Here is a 19,897-nt window from a genome sequence, read left to right as displayed (position 1 = left end):
TTCTTCTCTTTTTTTTTCCTCCACGTGTAGAAGAAAGAAATTATGATCCCCTCCCCTAAATAATTTAAATAAAAAATAAATAGGCAATTTCAATTTACTGAAATATCACTACTGAGAACTTAAAAAATATATTTAGGAATATTGTTATATGAATAATATTATGTAGGTAGATAATAAAAAAGAACTGTCATTGGTTCAAGGGCTAACTTAACCTTTTCCTGGCATGTCAAAATGGAAATACCTACATACACAATCTATGTATCTAAATATGTATGGAACTACATTGCACAATATTCTTATTCTTACTTAATTGAATATGTATTTCACAAATATCACAATGATATAAATATTGAATCACCAACTCTTTTAAGGCGTGTTCGTTGATTGATGTCGACTGAAACCGTCCTCGACAACACAGATTCACCTCGTCGATCGATGGCCGGTCGACTGTGTGGACACAGCTTAATGTGGTTTTGTGTCAATATCGGTCTATATTTTTTGTTAATTGAACCTATTGGTATAAGTAGGGCCATCGGCTTTAATAAACGCCCTTGGTCACTGCGATCTGGTTAGATCTTTTGTCACATAATTGAACCTATACAATGAGAAAATATTAGAATCGGTTCGGAAATTTTTGGTCCAGCTTTTCTGGTACGGAATTACGAAACCTCTTGTTGATTTCTTCCTTCTTCTACAAATCATCATCTTCCTCTTCGGACTCCTGAAGAGTCAAATAGTTCATCTGGTCCACCAGGAGATTCTCATTCCAGGCCTTGGCATACTCGTGATCAAACGGCGACGATGCTCCCTCCGAGTGTTTCGAGTAAGCATGCTCCGTATTGACTGCACATTTCTCACCCATGTTTTTCTTATCGGGAGATTCTCATTCCAGGCCTTGGCATACTCGTGATCAAACGGCGACGATGCTCCCTCCGAGTGTTTCGAGTAAGCATGCTCCGTATTAACTGCACATTTCTCACCCATGTTTTTCTTATCAAATCCGCCACGGGTGGGCATCGAACCCACTATCTAGTTTTCCGGTTCTCGCCCCTTTTGTTTCTGGTTGCTTCTTCTTGATTTAGATTTAGACATAATGGTCCAAAAACACATCCCTGTATTCTGTCCCTGCTGTACATCCCACGAAATACAGAGACCACAGGAAAATACTCACAATGGCTTTCGCAGGAGGTTTTTTATGAAGGCAAATCCTGTTTTTCCTTCGCTACCCATGAACGTTTTCTTCCCTCCTCCTCTTCTTCTCCTCCTCCTCCTCCTCCTCCTCTTCTCCTCCTCCTCCTCCTCCTCTTCTTCTTCTTCTTCTCCTCCTCTTCTTCTTCTCCACTTCCTCCTTTTTATTCGCTTATTTGTATCTCCGAGGCCGCAAAGAGCACATTTTATTGCAATTGAATTAGAAATCGAGTACTCTCGAGTATTTCAAGGAGTTTTTTAATAGAACTTTAAGGACATGGTTTAAAGGAGGCTTATTTGTGCCTTAGAAGGAGGTACAAGGTGCCAAAAGTCCTCCCTTGAGATTTAGAAGTTTGAAGGAGGGAACTGTAACTGCTGAGGTCTTATCGAACGAAACCGAAGTCATACTTACTTACTTTACTTTCCGTGTCCTCTTCTTTCTCATCAAATCTTTCTTCCCCAGTAATTTGAGACGTAAATTGCCCTCTCGTTTGCCGCAAGGAACACAGTCACCGAAGTCATAAGGAACACAGGATAGGAGGAAGCCAGCCGCTATCTGCTTAGGATAAAATCCGCCAATTTCTTATCGACGCTTTTCTTACTCTTATCGCCGTTTTTCGTACGATTTTCGCCCTTATCGACGCTTTTGGTACGGCTTGACTTGAGTTTCTTGCACGCGTACGAGTGTTCACTATCTTGTCGCGTCAGTGGTTGGTGTTTTGTTGTGGCCGCATAGTTATGGTCGTTTATTGTGAGGCTTTCGACTGGTCTGGCGTCAATATTTTTCGCACCATTTTCATCCATTGCTTCATTTGTGCCGTTCGGTGCACAGTATTTATTAGTTCTGCTTTCTGTGCCACTTTGGTTCGCACTGTCTATCATCCCGTTTTTCGCACCATCTCTGTTGGAATTTTTCTGTGAACGGTTCTTTGCGTTGTATTTGGCATCATCTTCATCGAATTCTCCCGTTTCGTCAAATCCACCGTTAGCTCCTTCTTCGTCTTTTTCTGCATCTTTCCCGCCGTTATCTTCACCGTGAATCTCACCGGCATATTGGGCGTTTTCATTGGCCTCGGGTGTTTTCGTTTTATCTCGGTTCGCTGTCGGTGACAGCTTTTTCGATTTCCCAACATCGCGTTGCTGTTGTTGTTGGTGCCTTTGCTGCTGTTTTTGTTGCTCTTGTCGCAGTTTTTGGTGTTGCCTGGCTGTCGTAGCTGACTGGCCTCTTTGGTTGGTTTCATCGCTCAAGTCACAAAGATTGTCAAAGGAATTCCTATCGAGGCTATCGACACCGCTGTCAGCGAATTCTCTAGCATACACATTTCCATTATCACCAACGTCAGCTGCTTCTTTATCTCTGTCACTGCTCAAGGACGGTTCACCATTGGCACGCCCATCAGAGGCTTCATTCGAATGCATCACATTAGAATCATCCGATCTCTCTCCAGTTCCGCCAGAGGTCGCCGCATGTTTCGGCACAAACACTTTCGCGTTGAAAGACAAATTGGAATGACTCAGAATATCTTCGAACCCGAAATTATCGTATGCGGTTCTCGCGCGAGATTCCGCTTCGGAAAAGTTCCCCCGATTTTCCGCACACGGATGCGAAGACGCGATACTATCGTACGGTACATTTCTGTACACATACTCATTTGGTTCCGAATAGCGTTGATACCCGTCCGGCATTTGATACGCTGCGTCCGTGTATGGATCCGTGTCGACCAATAGGAACCCGTCTCGCTCCGCCTCGGGGGCGTCCGGTACAGTGTTGCCGAGAGGCGCGTACGTTACCAAATCGTACGGCGTGTCCGCGTACGGAGTGTCGGACATGGGGCATGCATGCGTATAGCTAGAGTGCAACTCGTGGTATGTGCAGTGCGAAATAAAAGCACCGGACCCGTCATTGTGGAAATACGCGTCCGCGGTGTTGCCGTCTTCTTGAAATACAGTGTTGCCAAAACGTGCGGATTGTCGAGATACACCGTCATTGGATACTGAGATTGAATCACTTCTACCCCGCTGGGAAAGGTTGGAATTGGTCATGTGTTGACTTCCAGGAATCCTGGGATTTTCATGATTTCTTGAATTCCCGCGATTTCTCGGATGTTGGCAATGCCCCTGTCGATTGGTTCTTGAAGAGGTCCTCAGTCTACCGCGAGGAACATCCGCCTCTCCAGTGGATTCACTCGTCAGAAGCATTTCGCTGTCGTCTTCACTTACATACAAAGGGGCGTGGCTTTCATCGTAAACATTGTGTGATCTGATTGGTGCGTTGTCGCTGTGATTGGTTGCAGTGGTCGCAGTTTGGTCATCATTGGTCAATCGCTCACTATGGTTCGTATATTCGTCTCCTGCACTTCTAGGAGTATGACCATACCCTGGAGTACTCTTTTGTGGAACTTGACCAACGATACCTCTACGGTCATTAGATCTTGTTTGGCCATCGCGTCTTTCAGTCTTATTCGAATGCTCACCACAATCCATCCGCGTCCTTTCCTGTACGGACGAATACTGGTGATCAAATGGGATTCCTCTTCCACGACCATCGTCCATGTCCCGATTTCCATCCACAAGACCGAACTTCTCGCTAAAACCTCCATTTGCAGAAGATTCTCCACGGTGTCCTCTGAATTCAACACGAGTCCCATTTGCATTTGGTTCATAAGATACTTCCGCAACTGGCGTAGCCATTTGGTTAGCTCTTGAGGTTCCTTCTCTTTCCCCAGGTTGTAGATTGTCTCTTCCGTTACCACTGTTGTTTGATCTGTACGCGTCAGAATTATCCAACAAGGCTTCCATCTGTCTACCAGAGTTGGTCTTAGGACTAATCGCTACAGAATCATCAGAAAGTGGGATTGATTCGTCGGGCGTTAGATTAGAGCATGGACTAGCTTCACCTATTTGATAAGGCATGGACTCGTGGTTTCCAACATGACTTGCATCTGTACAAGCAGCGCCAATGGATTGACTAGTATTTGGTAAACGTCTACTAACAACGTCACCTTGATTTCGACTGTTCAGGCGACTCCTGTTTATCACAGTTCCTTGAATGGGTAAGGCGGGACCTTCATGAACACTGTTTTGAGCAATGGTGTCACACGGACCGTTGTATGACCTTTGCGCTGGTTGCGCAGAAGCTTCGCACACTCTATCACAAGTGGGATTACAATGACAATTAAAGTCGTTACAAGTACTGTTATAGCTAGTGGTATCAGTGAACCCAACATTTTCGTTGGCGAGACAACAAGCCCTAAGGGTACTTTCAGCATTGTGATCGCTATTACTATTGTCAACATGTTCGTTGTCGCAAGTGTCAGTATTCCCATTACGTCTACCTCTTCGAGCACCCCTATAGGTTCTCTCATAGCATTCGTACAACCAGCAGCGTCTGCCGTTGTTACTACTATTGTTGCCCGCGTTGGAACAGATCTCCATCGCGCATATTCCACACGTCACGTGACCCGCCCTTACGTCACTTCTAGGTCCGTCATTTCTCAACACTTCATTTGTGGTCATGTCACTTCTCAATACTTCATCACTTCTGGCCCCATCATTTCTATGAACTTCATTTCTGAGCATGTCACTTCTCAATACTCCATTTCTCGACACATTATTTCTCAATAATTCTAATTCATTTCTGGTCACATCTCTTGGAGTCTCACTCACAGCCGCCCAGGCGATTTCAAAATCACTTCTCGGGACGTCGGTTCTCGGATGACTTCGAGTTTCCACGTCACTCCCGGAAACGTTCTCTCCGTCACTTCGCGCCGAGTCCGTTTCGTCCCAATCGACGCTGCTTGGCATGACTGCCGTCGACGTGCGGTCGCTGTCTAAATCCGACGCACTCCACGTGGTACTCCAATTGGTTCCCGGATAACCCGCGTCATTGCTGTATTCGGACGCTGGGTACTGAGCGTTCCTTCCTGGGTGAAATGTGGGGAATGTGTCTGGATAAAAATCAGAACTTCTCCGTGGGTGAAATTCAGAACTTCTGTTCGGATGGAAGCCTCTTTCCGGATAAAATTCAGAACCTCTGTCTTGATAAGGACTTCCATCCTGATCAGAACTTTCTTGCTGGCCTTCAATATCGGGGGGATTCAAACAGGACTGTTGGTAGTTGAAATTACACACAAAACCTCCTTGAGGGAGGCTGCCATACGAGCAGGTTGGGCAGTGACAATTGTTCGCACTGTACCCCGAATCGGACAAATCGCGAAAGCGAGAATCGGGTATTGGTGAGCTTCCTGCTTGGTCTACATCAGGTTGTACACTGGTAACATTTATCACATTGAAATCCCGCGCTAAGTCAGGTAATTCGTCCCTAGACTCAAGTATGTTCCTAGGCGTCTGAGATAAAATAGTGTTAGATACGTCCCTACCTTGAGGTAACACAGAGTCTCGCGCTCTCTCATGTAACACAGAGTCCGAGTCACTAGCTGCTTCAGGTAACACAGAATCACTACCGGGTGGTAAGGAAAGATCTTCACTCGCTGAATCTTCCGCAAACTCGGGGACACCACAAAACCCGAGTACCATCTGAACCATTCTCACCATATGACTCCACGTATCAAACGAGAGGAAATAATTCTCCTCTTCTCGTTCCATCGGTGTTTCGTTTTCCCGCTCCTCATCAATCCGCAGCAGAGTTGTATTCAACATGATCCTCACTTCGGCTAGATAAAGGAAAAGTGCCTCAGCCCGTTGGGCGCCATCAGGCGTGCCCGTCTCGTACATTTGAGCGATCAGGTCTTCCAAGGTACTGGACGTTTGGGCATCGGTCGCTGCCTGACTCCTTGGCATTTCTCCAGAACTGCTAGTTGTACTCCTTCGGCGTCCTGATGATTGCACGCTAGGAGCTTGAGGTCGAGGCGTTACACCACTTGGTCCCGGGGTACTGTCTCCATGGCGATACAACGCAGTCTGCGCTAGGTTCACATAATCCGGCGACACGCTATGACGCGCACAAAGCCGCGCCTTCTCCAACGCGTCGTTATTCAAATGCACCAGGAACTCGTCTTGTCGCGTCTGATGAGAAATGCGGAGTCTCTCCTGAATGAGGCGACTGAACTCCAGGAACAGTGGATACATGACCTGGATATCCAACGTGACTAGGAGACTCCTCAGGAAGGAAGCGAGTTCCAACCGCCTCGCCGTCCGCACGCTGATACGCCACGGTAGGAACCGGTTGCGGAGGTTGCTCAACAGATGGCGGACGTCTCGAAATGCAAACCGGAGCAGGTGGAAGATTTCGTTGAGAACGCTCCCCTGCCGGACGAGATGGTGAAACCGGTTGGGATCCGAGAGCTGTTCCAACGCTTCGCGTCGCGTGTAGAAGTGATCGTGCCGGGAACTATCGTCGATGCTTGCGGCAACCGGATCGTCAGCGTACCACACGCCATCCGTGCGGTTTCCGAGTATGGATGATTGAATCCGCGCGCGCCGCAGTGGAACGACAGGTATCAGGCTGTAGTTGTGGTCCATCATCAACCGGTTCTGTTCCGGTAACGCGGGGACTTCTGAAACTTCCGGAACCGCTTCGGATGCGCCCAAGCGCAATCCGGCGATTCCTTTGATGCGCGCCGAGTTCAGTGACATGTCCCGCTTGATGCGTCGCTTTTTGACTGGATCCACCTTGCGGTATTGGACCATATCGTCTAAGTCGATCATGTAGATGTTGCCAGCTATGAGAAGTTCAAACAGACGCTCGCCGTTCTGATAGTTGAGCTCGAGATCCGCCGACGTCCGGTCATCGTATTGCCACCAACCTGTCCAAACACACCAGAGAGAAATGAAATAGTTTATTGAACAAACCAAGTGAGTGCTAAGTTTTACAAGGATTTTGTATTTGGTTTGTGTTTGGACAACCATATCTCTCAAACTTGTGAGTTTCCTAGGGAGTAGACCCGTCACTTCTAGGTCCGTCATTTCTCAACACTTCATTTGTGGTCATGTCACTTCTCAATACTTCATCACTTCTGGCCCCATCATTTCTGAGCATGTCACTTCTGTTTGAAGCTACAGTAGTACCTAAAGCAGTGTTGTTTTCTTTCCTCTTCTCAAAATTGTTGCAACTGTGGCACACTTTTCAAGATTCCTATCTTTCTGCCTAAAGAGAAAACATTTTATTATTAAGTAAATATCAATGAAATCTTACCATGTGTTTGACTAGGATTTGCTGCAACAGTAGTTGAAGCTGTCTGCCTGTCTACTGTGGAGATTTGTTGCTGGATTCGAGAACTTCTCCGCAGTTCATTTGAGTTGGGTGTTGACATTCTGCCGAGATTAGCATGAATCGAGAGAGGTCAGATATCAAAGCATCCAGGAAGTCTCTGATAGAGAAGAGAGAAGTTGGGAGCTATATTTCCTCTCTGACTTGTGACTTCAGACAGTGACAAAGTACTCACACGTTGAAATGATAGCACAGATTTGTTGCTGGATTCGAGAACTTCTCCGCAGTTCATTTGAGTTGGGTGTTGACATTCTGCCGAGATTAGCATGAATCGAGAGAGGCCAGATATCAAAGCATCCAGGAAGTCTCTGATAGAGAAGTTGGGAGCTATATTTCCTCTCTGACTTGTGACTTCAGACAGTGACAAAGTACTCACACGTTGAACTGATAGCACTTGAGACTCAAAAATATTGATTGTGCAATGTTAAAATGTTGATATGAACCAGTAGAACTTGAGCTGGTAAAGTACCTACCTAAAACCTAAAGACTGATAAAAGCAACTGGGTAGGTAAATAATAAGTGTCATTTACCTAGTTTGTAGAACTTTAAAGAACTTTCAGAGAGCCCTGTGGATATTGGATAAAGATAAATTTATAAATTAGGTGGAAAAACCCAAACCCAACTTTCAACTTTCATTCAGTAAGTTCAGCTTTCAGCAAAACGAGAAATTCGAGAAAAAAGAGAAAAATAAAAAGTAAAAATTCCACGTAGCAGCGTTGCCAGATTAAAACTTTTTTAAAAAGTCCCCGCGTTGAATTATAACTAGGATCAACCCTTAAAAGGATCTTTCCCATATATGAATAATCAAGAAGTTAAATAAGTTATATAAAATAAAAATAAATACATACATATTAGACATTTCAAAGAGCAAAAAGAAGAGATCCCAGAAGAGTGAGTGATAGAACTTGAGCTGGTAAAGTACCTACCTAAAACCTAAAGACTGATAAAAGCAACTGGGTAGGTAAATAATAAGTGTCATTTACCTAGATTGTAGAACTCTAAAGAACTTTCAGAGAGCCCTGTGGATATTGGATAAAGATAAATTAGGTGGAAAAACCCAAACCCAACTTTCAACTTTCATTCAGTAATTCAGCAAAACGAGAAATTCGAGAAAAATAAAAAGTAAAAATTCCACGTAGCAGCGTTGCCAGATTAAAACTTTTTTAAAAAAGTCCCCGCATTGAATTTGCAGCTCCATCTTCTCCCTCGTGTAGTGTCGATTCTCTCAAAGCCTCAGCTAAATTGTGGGATACTTCCAAGGGCTCAGTTTCATAGTGATGGCTGTCTCCAGACGTGTCGTTTGAATGCAAAACTGTAAAATAAATGCAGAAATGAGTTTTCAAACTTATAGCTTCCTAATGACCCAAAATAAACAACCACAACCCTAAGTTGTGACTAAAGGGGATTTAGCTAAAAAATATAGTTGTAAAGAAAAACTAATTGTTTGCTGACAAAAGGAATCGGTTAGATGTTTGGATTTGAAGCTACAGTAGTACCTAAAGCAGTGTTGTTTTCTTTCCTCTTCTCAAAATTGTTGCAACTGTGGCACACTTTTCAAGATTCCTATCTTTCTGCCTAAAGAGAAAACATTTTATTATTAAGTAAATATCAATGAAATCTTACCATGTGTTTGACTAGGATTTGCTGCAACAGTAGTTGAAGCTGTCTGCCTGTCTACTGTGGAGATTTGTTGCTGGATTCGAGAACTTCTCCGCAGTTCATTTGAGTTGGGTGTTGACATTCTGCCGAGATTAGCATGAATCGAGAGAGGTCAGATATCAAAGCATCCAGGAAGTCTCTGATAGAGAAGAGAGAAGTTGGGAGCTATATTTCCTCTCTGACTTGTGACTTCAGACAGTGACAAAGTCGAGTTTGCCCTACTGTAGGTCAAACTTCGAAAATTTGCAGCATCCCCCCCCCCAGTACTGTTTTTACACTCCCCTCTCCCTCGACAAAATTCTGGATACAGCCCTGGCTCTGTGTGGATGACAAACGTATCTTAAACCTTGGAATCCACTCTTCAATTTTTATCCTATGACCTATTATGTAGGTAGGATGATTTTATTGTTGGTTGTGCTGTGAGAACTGGGAACTCTGTGAAATTTCTGTCTGTTTACAGGGCGAAACCAATAAAATCATGTTGACGTGTTTTTTTTTTTTTTTTTTTTTTTTTTTTTAAAGGGGGAAACAAAAAAATTTTTTTTGCGTTTTTTTTTTTTTTTTTTTTTTTCAGGGAGATTACGTGGGACACAAATAAAAATTCCCATGAGCTCAAAATTTCCCACATTTATCTTAAATAAATTTCCATCTGGCAACATTGTATTTTTTTTTTGTTTACATTTTGAAATCCGATAACCAAGTTCCAACTTTATCCGATAGAGAGCAGCACATCCTCAATTTTCCATTCTCCAAACTTGAAAAATGAGAAGAACGCATTTACCAATAAGTTTTGACTCCTTTCTCCTTTTATTCGTTTTTTTTTTTTTTTTTTTTTTTTTTTTTCAGGGAGATTACGTGGGACACAAATAAAAATTCCCATGAGCTCAAAATTTCCCAAATTTGTCTTAAATAAATTTCCATCTGGCAACATTGTATTTTTTATTTTTTTTTGTTTACATTTTGAAATCCGATAACCAAGTTCCAACTTTATCCGATAGAGAGCAGCACATCCTCAATTCTCCAAACTTGAAAAATGAGAAGAACGCATTAGCACATTTTTGATTTTTACCAATAAGTTTTGACTCCTTTCGCCTTTTATTCTATTTGGATTTAAAAATTAATTCATATTTTAGTTCAACCATTTAAAATAAAATGACGCTGTTATATTCCAACATTTCCAACCAATCTCTGATAAAAGGAGGTCGAGGGGTCCTTAGATTCCACTTCTACCCTCCCAGCTCAAATGCTTGATGTGCTGCTATCTACCGGTGTACAGTGAGTACTATTCAATCAGGAGCAGCCATTTTATCGATTTTTCCGTAAGCTGCACTTTGTCTTTAAATATGGGTGCATTTTCCAGAAAACTTTTATTTGGCAGTTTGCTCTTGTACGGTACGGACCGTCAATTTCGTTTGATAGTGGCCTTGTACTTTCTGCAATATTGAAGCTCTGCGAAGTGTAAATGGTCTACCATCATAGTTTCTATGATCTCCAGGTCTGTTCTAAAACCTTACCAGTTCCTTATGTCCCATCTAAAATGAACTTGGTAAGTAAACTAACATTCTTAGCTTAGAATAACAGCTCCCAACTTTCAAGCAATATGTGGTGGGCAATAGGCATGCAGTCGCGACGGTTTCCAAAAGTGACAAAACAATTCAAAACCACAGCCCTGCAGGACTATACGGTTCTGATTCGACCATTTTTGGTGATAGTGCCATTATTGGTGATAGTGCCACTTCTGGTGATAGTACCACTGTTGGCGATAGTGCCATTGTTGGTGATGGTAGCATTATTAGTGATAGTACCATCATCGGTGATATTACCACTATTGGTGATAGTACCATCATTGGTGGCATTTAAAATAAAATGACGCTGTTATATTCCAACATTTCCAACCAATCTCTGATAAAAGGAGGTCGAGGGGTCCTTAGATTCCACTTCCACCCACCCAGCTCAAATGCGTGATGTGGTGCTATCTACCGGTGAACAGTGAGAACTATTCAATCAGGAGCAGCCATTTTATCGATTTTTCCGTAAGCTGCACTTTGTCTTTAAATATGGGTGCATTTTCCAGAAAAATTTATTTGGCAGTTTGCTCTTGTACGGTACGGACCGTCAGTTTCGTTTGATAGTGGCCTTGTACTTTCTGCAATATTGAAGCTCTGCGAAGTGTAAATGGTCAACCATCATAGTTTCTATGATCTCCAGGTCTGTTCTAAAACCTTACCAGTTCCTTCATGTCCCGTCTAAAATGAACTTGGTAAGTAAACTAACATTCTTAGCTTAGAATAACAGCTCCCAACTTTCAAGCATTATGTGGTGGGTTCAAATATCACCCAGGGCAAAATTTATCCTTATCAGATCAGGAACGAGGAACTGATTTTTGGTAAAGTTCCAGTTTACCCTGATTTTTACCTAACATACCTTCACCTGCTTGCTGACAACACCTCAAAAAAAATGGCCTTCAGTTTACCCTGATTTTTACCTAGAACATACCTTCACCTGCTTGCTGACAACACCTCAAAAAATGGCCTTAAATTTGTTACAGAAATAGCTGCTGAAAATAGAAAAAAAATGGAGAGACCTAAAAGCTTGTTTGACAATTCTGCTGAATTGTACGATGTGCTGAGAGATGAATTAAACAATGACGATGCATCATGTAGTGACGACTTTGAGCTGATAAATTTGTTTGACAATGATCCTTGTGAGGATAACATTGACAAGGCGACGGAAGAAAGAGATGTCACCACAGGTCATGTCTCGTATTGCCACCAACCTGTCCAAACACACCAGAGAGAAATGAAATAGTTTATTGAACAAACCAAGTGAGTGCTAAGTTTTACAAAACGAGGATTTTGCATTTGGTTTGTGTTTGGACAACCATATCTCTCAAACTTGTGAGTTTCCTAGGGAGTAGACGAGGTTTTAATCAGATCACAAGGTACAAATCGGATTACAAGAAATATCCAAAACATAAGCAATGATAATATCTGCAACAAAATAAACTATTTCATTTCACCCGAGAGGGAAAATAATCCAACAAACAAATATGTACTGTACCAAAACATTTTTTTTTTTTTTTATTGGAGTAAACACAAGTTGAAAGACACAATTTGCTACGATTTATAAAATTCGTTCGGAAGAAAGAGAAAAGATTAAATAGGCGTAACTTTAACAGAGCAGTCTAAACAAACACCTAAAGAAACTCTTGTCAAATTTCATTATTTTTTTATTGGGTGCTTTTTCTCTGCTAATGCTCACATACATATTATGAGTATTGCCTCAAATAATATCCTCACAAGATTGGCTAGATACAAAACAAAGCATAAAAATACAAAGGCTGCATTGGCACCTCAGAATTACCTATCTACAACTCCTCATAGGTAAATATAATCATACAAAGCTAACTAGGATTTTTTACATAAAGCTAAATCAAAATTTTGAAGGTGTACCTTCAAAATCAAGCCCCCCCAAAAATTTAGGCAAGAACCGCCTATGATATCCTCACAAGATTGGCTAGATACAAAACAAAGCATAAAAATACAAAGGCTGCATTGGCACCTCAGAATTACCTATCTACAACTCCTCATAGGTAAATATAATCATACAAAGCTAACTAGGATCAACCCTTAAAAGGATCTTTCCCATATATGAATAATCAAGAAGTTAAATAAGTTATATAAAATAAAAATAAATACATATTAGACATTTCAAAGAGCAAAAAGAAGAGATCCCAGAAGAGTGAGTGAGAGAGAGAGCAAGATAGATATTTTACACCTTAAAACAAAGGAGATTCTGGTCTAAAGAACAAAAAGTAATAACATTTAAATAAATAAATCCAGAAAAAAGTACAGTAGGTACACAAAACAATGTACTGGCCACCAATTGTTTACGGTATGTTACATTTAAATAAATAAATCCAGAAAAAAGTACAGTAGGTACACAAAACAATGTACTGGCCACCAATTGTTTACGGTATGTTAAAAAAAAGTCTGTTGAACTCAATAAGAAGCTTCAACACATAAAGGGTAAAAAAGTGGCCCTTACATTATTTGGAGTAGTCTACCCTACAAGTTTCATGTCAAAATTGAAAACCTAGTAACTCATATTTTGTAAGTTTTACAAAGAGCACTTTCTTTTCTGACATTTACACAGCAGCAATTTATCATCAAAATCATCATCAATGAATTTCCAACATTTTTTTATAAGGGAGATACTAGAGGTATAAAATTTCAGTCAATTTTAATTGGCAAATTCAATTTCAATAATAAAATCAATGAATCCCTGCAACCCCCTTGACGGTGCCAACCTTGTCCAACAGCTCACGTTTAATCTTCCGACTCCTGCTCGGATGATGTTTAGCATACTGGATCATGTGGGTAAAGTCCACCACGTACATTTGACCGCAGATCAAAATTTCATTCAATAATAAAATCAATGAATCCCTGCAACCCCCTTGACGGTGCCAACCTTGTCCAACAGCTCACGTTTAATCTTCCGACTCCTGCTTGGATGATGTTTAGCATACTGGATCATGTGGGTAAAGTCCACCACGTACATTTGACCACAGATCAAAATTTCGAATGGCTCTTTCGGGTTCAGAGAATATTTTAGTTCGATTTCTTCACACATGCGCTCTTCATAGCGCCACCAGCCACCTGAAGAAGGTGAATGGTTGAGGGTTGGGGAGATCTCATGTCTGGCTCTAATATTTATTTCAGATTCATGCAGCTTTATTCCTAACAGTCCATAATCAAGATTCAACACCAAATTTAATTGGGTTTTAATTAGGTAGGTTTTCTAATTTTCCCTCAAGAAAAATAAAAATTATAAAATAAAATATCCATTATATTGAACTAACCAAACTTGCATCAATATTGATAGTTGTTAATCAAAGACTAATAATAGAAATGTTATGAAGCTTTGTTTAGGTACCTTCCTATACCAATTTGAACTCTACAGTGGCACGTAAGGTTGGGCTTCATACCAAAATTAAATAATTAACTTTATACATTTATCAAAGAAAGTAATGATTATGAAGGTCTTACCATTTCGTCCTTCGTAGAACCACTGGTAGCCATTATCCAGACTAGAAGGCTCGGGAACTTGGACTAGTTCAGGTCGCTCCAGGTAATCGTGAGGAATGGGTGTGCGACACATTGCACATCGACGGGACTGCTGAGCAAAACCTAGTAAAACATGGACAGTGAAAGTTTATTAATATTAGCTTATATTTCTATTAACTGATCAACCACAACTGAAGGTTTATATTAGTGAAATGTGGTAATCGTGAGGAATGGGTGTGCGACACATTGCACATCGACGGGACTGCTGAGCAAAACCTAGTAAAACATGGACAGTGAAAGTTTATCAATATTAGCTTATATTTCTATTAACTGATCAACACAGCTGAAGGTTTATATTAGTGAAATGTAAGGGAGGTAGTTAGCCAGCCCAGATACAAGTAGTTGTAGGGTAGCATATCTGCCTTATGAGTGCTAGTTTGTCAGTTCAGTTCCCACCTGGGACAAATTTTATCCTAAACAGATATTTTTTCTTGGAATGGCCTGCCTTCCATCTCTCTGTGATTTGGTGTCAGGATGATAACACGTTAGCAGTTACAGTTTCCTTATCAAAAACCTTTTTAAAAAAAGTTCATTTTCAAAGACCTCAATACAAGAATTTATATCATATACCTACCTACACAAGAAATTTCATCTTTTTATCAGCAGCTTCCATCTCTCTGTGATTTGGTGTCAGGATGATAACACCTTAGCAGTTACAGTTTCCTTATCAAAAACCTCATACGGTACGGAACAGTCAGATACGATTAGGTACAGTCAAGTATAGTCAGGTGCGGTATGATACGGTAAGTTACGCTACGGTCACCTAAGGCCATGCTTCATACGGCCATGCCTCAGCGACGCGCAAGCAGGTGGAGGCTGCTTGTCTAAAGTATAATCGATTACTCACTCGAATTTTTGTGGTTCACGGAATTCGGAATCTGCAAATCAGAAAAATACATCGAAAGTACATGTGCAACTCATCAAATCGGAGTGTTTTTTGCTTCCAAATCTTGGTGCCTATGGTACGTTACGGTCAGATAAGGTATGGTACGATATGGCACGGCACGGTTAGGGTCAGTCAAGTACGGTCAGGCACAGGTCATGTCAAAACGAATGGTGAAAAGGTAAGCTAATGCATTTAAATATACAGGGTGTTTATAAAATCTCTCTCAGGGGTTCTCCTCTAGGCTTCTCAGGGACTGATTAGGTACTTAAAAAAAAAAGTTCCCCCCATGAAGTTCACACAATTTTATAGGAAAATAATTCAGATCCCTCAAAAAATTATGAAATAAGTAAATGTGTTTTAGTGTTTTTACTTAATATTCTTAAAAAATTCCTGAAAAAAATCAGGAAATTTAAATTTTTTAGGCTGGTGCATCAGGATCAATGGGTTAAAATCTTTTGTCTTGTACTCTTTTCCAGACAAGGAAAAAACACTCAAAAGGGAAAATGGAAATGTTTCTGGAAAGTTCCGAACAGTTGGCAACATTGACAAAAATAGTTCCTGGGCAAAGTGACACATCAAATGCTATCCGCTCCACCAAAGAAGACTTGACTATTTCTAATCATGTTACAATAAAAAAGATTCCTGCAATTTCTGCTGACCAACAGCCTTCCAAAGGTAAGTTGAAAACAAAAATGTGACCTACAAGTATGTTGAACCTTGCCAGCCGTTCCGAGAACGAACATTATCCCATCAGGATAAAATCTGCCCCAGGCGGGAATCAAACCCGCGGCCTAGCACTTACAAGGCAGATGCACTACCAACTAAGCTAACTATTTTTGATGTGGATATTTTGGCATATTTTTATTGTTTTAATGAAAAAAAAAATGATTTTTTATATGTATATAAGAAGGGGTTCTTTTTAATTTAGATTTCCGCGGCCTAGCACTTACAAGGCAGATGCACTACCAACTAAGCTAACTATTTTTGATGTGGATATTTTGGCATATTTTTATTGTTTTATGAAAAAAAAAAAAAATGATTTTTTATATGTATATAAGAAAGGGTTCTTATTATTTTCTTTATTTTTGTGATATCCATTTTATATGTCAAATCTATCTATATCTATAAAAGAGTAAACCCTGACACATTCATAATCAATGCACAGCCGAAACGGCTGGAACAATTTTGATGAAACTTTGATTTGAATAGGCCCACTAAGAACGGATTTTCCGAAACTCACAGTAGTTTCCAAACTATGACCAAAAAACTACTAAAAATCGACCCATGGCATAATCAATGCACAGCCGAAACGGCTGGAACAATTTTGATGAAACTTTGATTTGAATAGGCCCACTAAGAACGGATTTTCCGAAACTCGCAGTAGTTTCCAAACTATGACCAAAAAACTACTAAAAATCGACCCATGGCCAAAAAGGGTGGGTCAATTTACATGAAGTTTGTAAGTAAGATAGTTGTCTTGCCTTTTAGTAAGTAAAGGTATCCTAAGAACAGATTTTTCAAAACTCGCAGTGGTGCCCAAATTGGGGACGAAAACGAATAAAAGTATAATATGGTGCCAAAATAGTATGGTCAGGTAAAACAGTACAGTATGGTACGTTACGGTCAGATAAGGTATGGTACGATATGGCACGGCACGGTTAGGGTCAGTCAAGTACGGTCAGGTAATAATAATAATAATGATAATAGTGCTTATTTATACTGCTCACATAGGACTGAAAAGTCCCTTTACTCCAGCAGTAGGCTACTACTATTATTGTTGCTTATTTATACTGCTCACATAGGACTGAAAAGTCCCTTTACTCCAGCAGTAGGCTACTACTATTATTGTTGTCAAACTCTCAAATTACATTGAGGATAAAATTCCATACCTCGGCTGGGATTGAACCCACGCCCTCCTGTTTACCAGGCGAGCGCCTTGACCACTAAATAGGACTGAAAAGTCCCTTTACTCCAGCAGTAGGCTACTACTATTATTGTGGTCAAATTCTCAAATTATATTGAGGATTCCATACCTCGGCTGGGATTGAACCCACGCCCTCCTGTTTACCAGGCGAGCGCCTTGACCACTACACCACCGAGGCAGGTAAACCTTATCTGTTCATGAGGTACAGTTAAGTACGGTACGATACGTTCCATCTCTCTGTGATTTGGTGTCAGGATGATAACACCTTAGCAGTTACAGTTTCCTTATCAAAAACCTCTTTAACACATTGTGTACAATGTGATCAATTTTTGTATCACAGTCACTATGCTGGTGGTACAGTGTGATCCACTTTTGTATCACAAGACTTCCTTCAATCTGAGATTCTAAGGCACAAAATGGATTATATTGGAGACCTATACTATACATGGTTTGATGCAGTATGTCATGCTTAGTTTTAGTTTCTTCTGGTGTCAGCTAAATACCGAGCGCCTTGACCACTACACCACCGAGGCAGGTAAACCTTATCTGTTCATGAGGTACAGTTAAGTACGGTACGATACGGTACGGTCAAGTACGGTCAGATACGGTAGGTTACGGTCAGGTCCTGTTTATATGGTACGATACGGTACGTTCAGGTAGGTACGATACGACATAGTCAGGTACGGTCAAGTACGATACGGTACGGTGAGCTACAGTACGATACGGTACGGAACAGTCAGATACGATTAGGTACAGTCAAGTATAGTCAGGTGCGGTACGATACGGTAAGTTACGCTACGGTCACCTAAGGCCATGCTTCATACGGCCATGCCTCAGCGACGCGCAAGCAGGTGGAGGCTGCTTGTCTAAAGTATAATCGATTACTCACTCGAATTTTTGTGGTTCACGGAATTCGGAATCTACAAATCAGAAAAATACATCGAAAGTACATGTGCAACTCATCAAATCGGAGTGTTTTTTGCTTCCAAATCTTGGTGCTTCCCCTATCAGACAAATTATAATGAAGTCTGTAATTATTAACACTTTTGCAGACCTCCTAATAAGAAAGCCTCGCGCCAAAACTCAGACTCCCTCATCATTGGCAAAGAAAAACCCTGAAGGTAAGTGTTAAATATTGTCGATTTTTTATAAATTTTCCTGTTAGATATTGTCCATTTTTATAATTTTGCAAATAGAGATGTGGAAAGAGTGCTAAAGAACTACTCTTTTCAATCAATGAGTCTATACGTGTCCACAATGAGGACTATTGGCAACTGCACCAGTGTGTCCATAACAGAGCCTGGAACCTATTGCTTTTTTAGATACACTAGGAAATTTTGGGGTTGGAATGTTATCAAAAATGTACCTGTACAAAACAATTGACCATTATTAGTCCTCACAGAAAGCTCAATATAATTTTCAGTGAGTGTTGGAACTGGACATGTTGAGGCCACTTATATTCATTAGCATTGTTTGTTTGTTTGTTTGTTTGTTTTCTCACAGAAAGCTCAATATAATTTTCAGTGAGTGTTGGAACTGGACATGTTGAGGCCACTTATATTCATTAGCATTGTTTGTTTGTTTTTTTGTTTTTTTTTCTGGATTGGGGCTAGGGTTGAGGGTTGGGCCTTTGTTGTGGATGCCCACTTGCCCACTCACAACTTCATCAAGTTTTGAATCACACCTTTTTCTTTTCTCTCCAGGGACTCCAGGTCAAATGTCTGTGGCTGACTTAATGGAATATTACCTTCTCAACCCACTAGAACTCGCTGTAAAGTCACGATCAAAATCAAACAGTAACAAACCGGTGCCACAAACAACTACACAGATAACCCAACGTGAGTACGAATTCAGTGAGGAAAAAGAAGTTGTCAACCAGTCTTATAATCAGATTTGTTTATATGCCAGCCTAGTTAGCTTAGTTGGTAATGCGTCGGCCTTGTAAGCGCTAGGCCGCGGGTTCGATTCCCGACCGGGGCGGATTTTATCCTGATGGGATAATGTTCGTTCTCGGAACGGCTGGCTTTCTCTTATCCTGTCTTCCTTCTCTCTTCGATTTCGGGACGATAAGACCATAGCAATTACAGTTCCCTCTGTCAAACCTCTTTTTTTTTAAAAAAAAAAAAATGATTTGTTCATGTTTGATAGAGGAAACTGTCACTTCTCAGCCTTATTGTAGCAAAGAGACAGGATAGGAGAAAGTTAGCAGTTCCAAGAACCTCTTATATGTATAGGATAAAATCCGTCCCGTGCGAGAATCGAACCCGCGACCTAGTGCTTACAAGGTAGACGCGCTTACCCTCCAATCTAACTAGGCTGTATTTTTGTTTCAGAAGCAAAAAAGGGACACGGTCAAGACAGTCCATACACATCAGCACCACAAAGCTCCCGGTTAAGAGATCTGCTCAGTGCTCCCTCCACAAATGTTCCTGAGCCAAACAACCGTGCTGTTGTTTGTGAAACAGCTCCTTTGTCCAAAGATAAAGCCGTGCATGCAACTGTTGATCAAACTCAGGTGAGCAAAAGTCATGCACTTGCGACAATCTCCAAAAATAGTGGTCATGCAGTTGCAACAATCTCCAAAAGCACTGATCATGCAGTTGCGACAATCTCCAAAAGTAGTGGTCATGCAGTTACGACGACAAACTCCAATAGTCATGAACTCACAACAATCTCCAAAAGTAGTGGTGATGGAGCTGCAACAATCTCCAAAAGTAGTGGTCATGCAGTTGCAACAATCTCCGAAACTAATGGTCATGCAGTTGCGACAATCTCTAAAACTGGTGGTCATGCAGTCACAGCAATCTCCAAAAGTAGTGGTCATGCAGCCGCAACAATTTCCAAAAGTAGTGGTCATGCACTCGCAACAATCTCCAATAGTCAAG

At 41.1% G+C, this 19,897-nt stretch overlaps 2 protein-coding genes across 4 annotated transcripts; one reads left to right on the top strand and one right to left on the bottom strand.

The window, feature by feature from the left end:
• Nucleotides 1–87: 87 nt before the first annotated feature.
• On the bottom strand, nucleotides 88–14,296 carry LOC103506821. Of its 2 annotated transcripts, XM_017443037.2 has the most exons (4): nucleotides 14,125–14,296; nucleotides 1,769–6,953; nucleotides 895–988; nucleotides 88–772 (listed from the first exon to the last, which is right to left on the bottom strand). In XM_017443037.2, the coding sequence occupies exons 1-4, from the start codon at nucleotides 14,234–14,236 to the stop codon at nucleotides 692–694; spliced, it is 5,472 nt and encodes a 1,823-aa protein (XP_017298526.1). In that variant the 5' UTR covers nucleotides 14,237–14,296; the 3' UTR covers nucleotides 88–691. The 2 variants fall into 2 exon arrangements, with proteins under 2 accessions (XP_017298526.1, XP_026677595.1); XM_026821794.1 differs by lacking the exon at nucleotides 895–988 and having other exon boundaries at nucleotides 88–866; nucleotides 14,125–14,295.
• On the top strand, nucleotides 10,136–15,916 carry LOC108252088. Of its 2 annotated transcripts, none has more exons than XM_017443038.2 (4): nucleotides 10,136–10,351; nucleotides 11,625–11,828; nucleotides 15,241–15,266; nucleotides 15,565–15,916. In XM_017443038.2, exons 1-4 carry the CDS (start codon nucleotides 10,327–10,329, stop codon nucleotides 15,784–15,786), a joined length of 477 nt encoding a protein of 158 aa, XP_017298527.1. In that variant the 5' UTR covers nucleotides 10,136–10,326; the 3' UTR covers nucleotides 15,787–15,916. The 2 variants fall into 2 exon arrangements, with proteins under 2 accessions (XP_017298527.1, XP_017298528.1); XM_017443039.2 differs by lacking the exon at nucleotides 10,136–10,351 and adding an exon at nucleotides 11,047–11,336.
• The last annotated feature ends 3,981 nt before the right edge of the window (nucleotides 15,917–19,897 follow it).

This window comes from Diaphorina citri, unplaced genomic scaffold, assembly GCF_000475195.1.
Source record: "Diaphorina citri unplaced genomic scaffold, Diaci psyllid genome assembly version 1.1 scaffold264, whole genome shotgun sequence".
NCBI lineage: Eukaryota > Metazoa > Arthropoda > Insecta > Hemiptera > Psyllidae > Diaphorina > Diaphorina citri.
This window is presented reverse-complemented; position numbering and strand designations above follow the sequence as displayed.

Excerpts from the sequence above, each read along its gene's own strand:
- LOC108252088 (XM_017443038.2), top strand. The coding sequence starts at position 10,327 with ATGTGCTGCTATCTACCGGTGTACA. Across the intron at positions 10,352-11,624 it reads CTGCTATCTACCGGTGTACA|AAATAGCTGCTGAAAATAGA; the intron begins GTGAGTACTATT and ends AATTTGTTACAG. Across the intron at positions 11,829-15,240 it reads AGAAAGAGATGTCACCACAG|GTCATGTCAAAACGAATGGT; the intron begins GTCATGTCTCGT and ends GGTCAGGCACAG.
- LOC103506821 (XM_017443037.2), bottom strand. The coding sequence starts at position 14,236 with ATGTGTCGCACACCCATTCCTCACGATTACCTGGAGCGACCTGAACTA. Across the intron at positions 6,954-14,124 it reads GTTCTACGAAGGACGAAATG|GTTGGTGGCAATACGATGAC; the intron begins GTAAGACCTTCA and ends GTGTTTGGACAG. Across the intron at positions 989-1,768 it reads AAGAAAAGCGTCGATAAGAA|AAACATGGGTGAGAAATGTG; the intron begins ATTGGCGGATTT and ends ATTTGATAAGAA.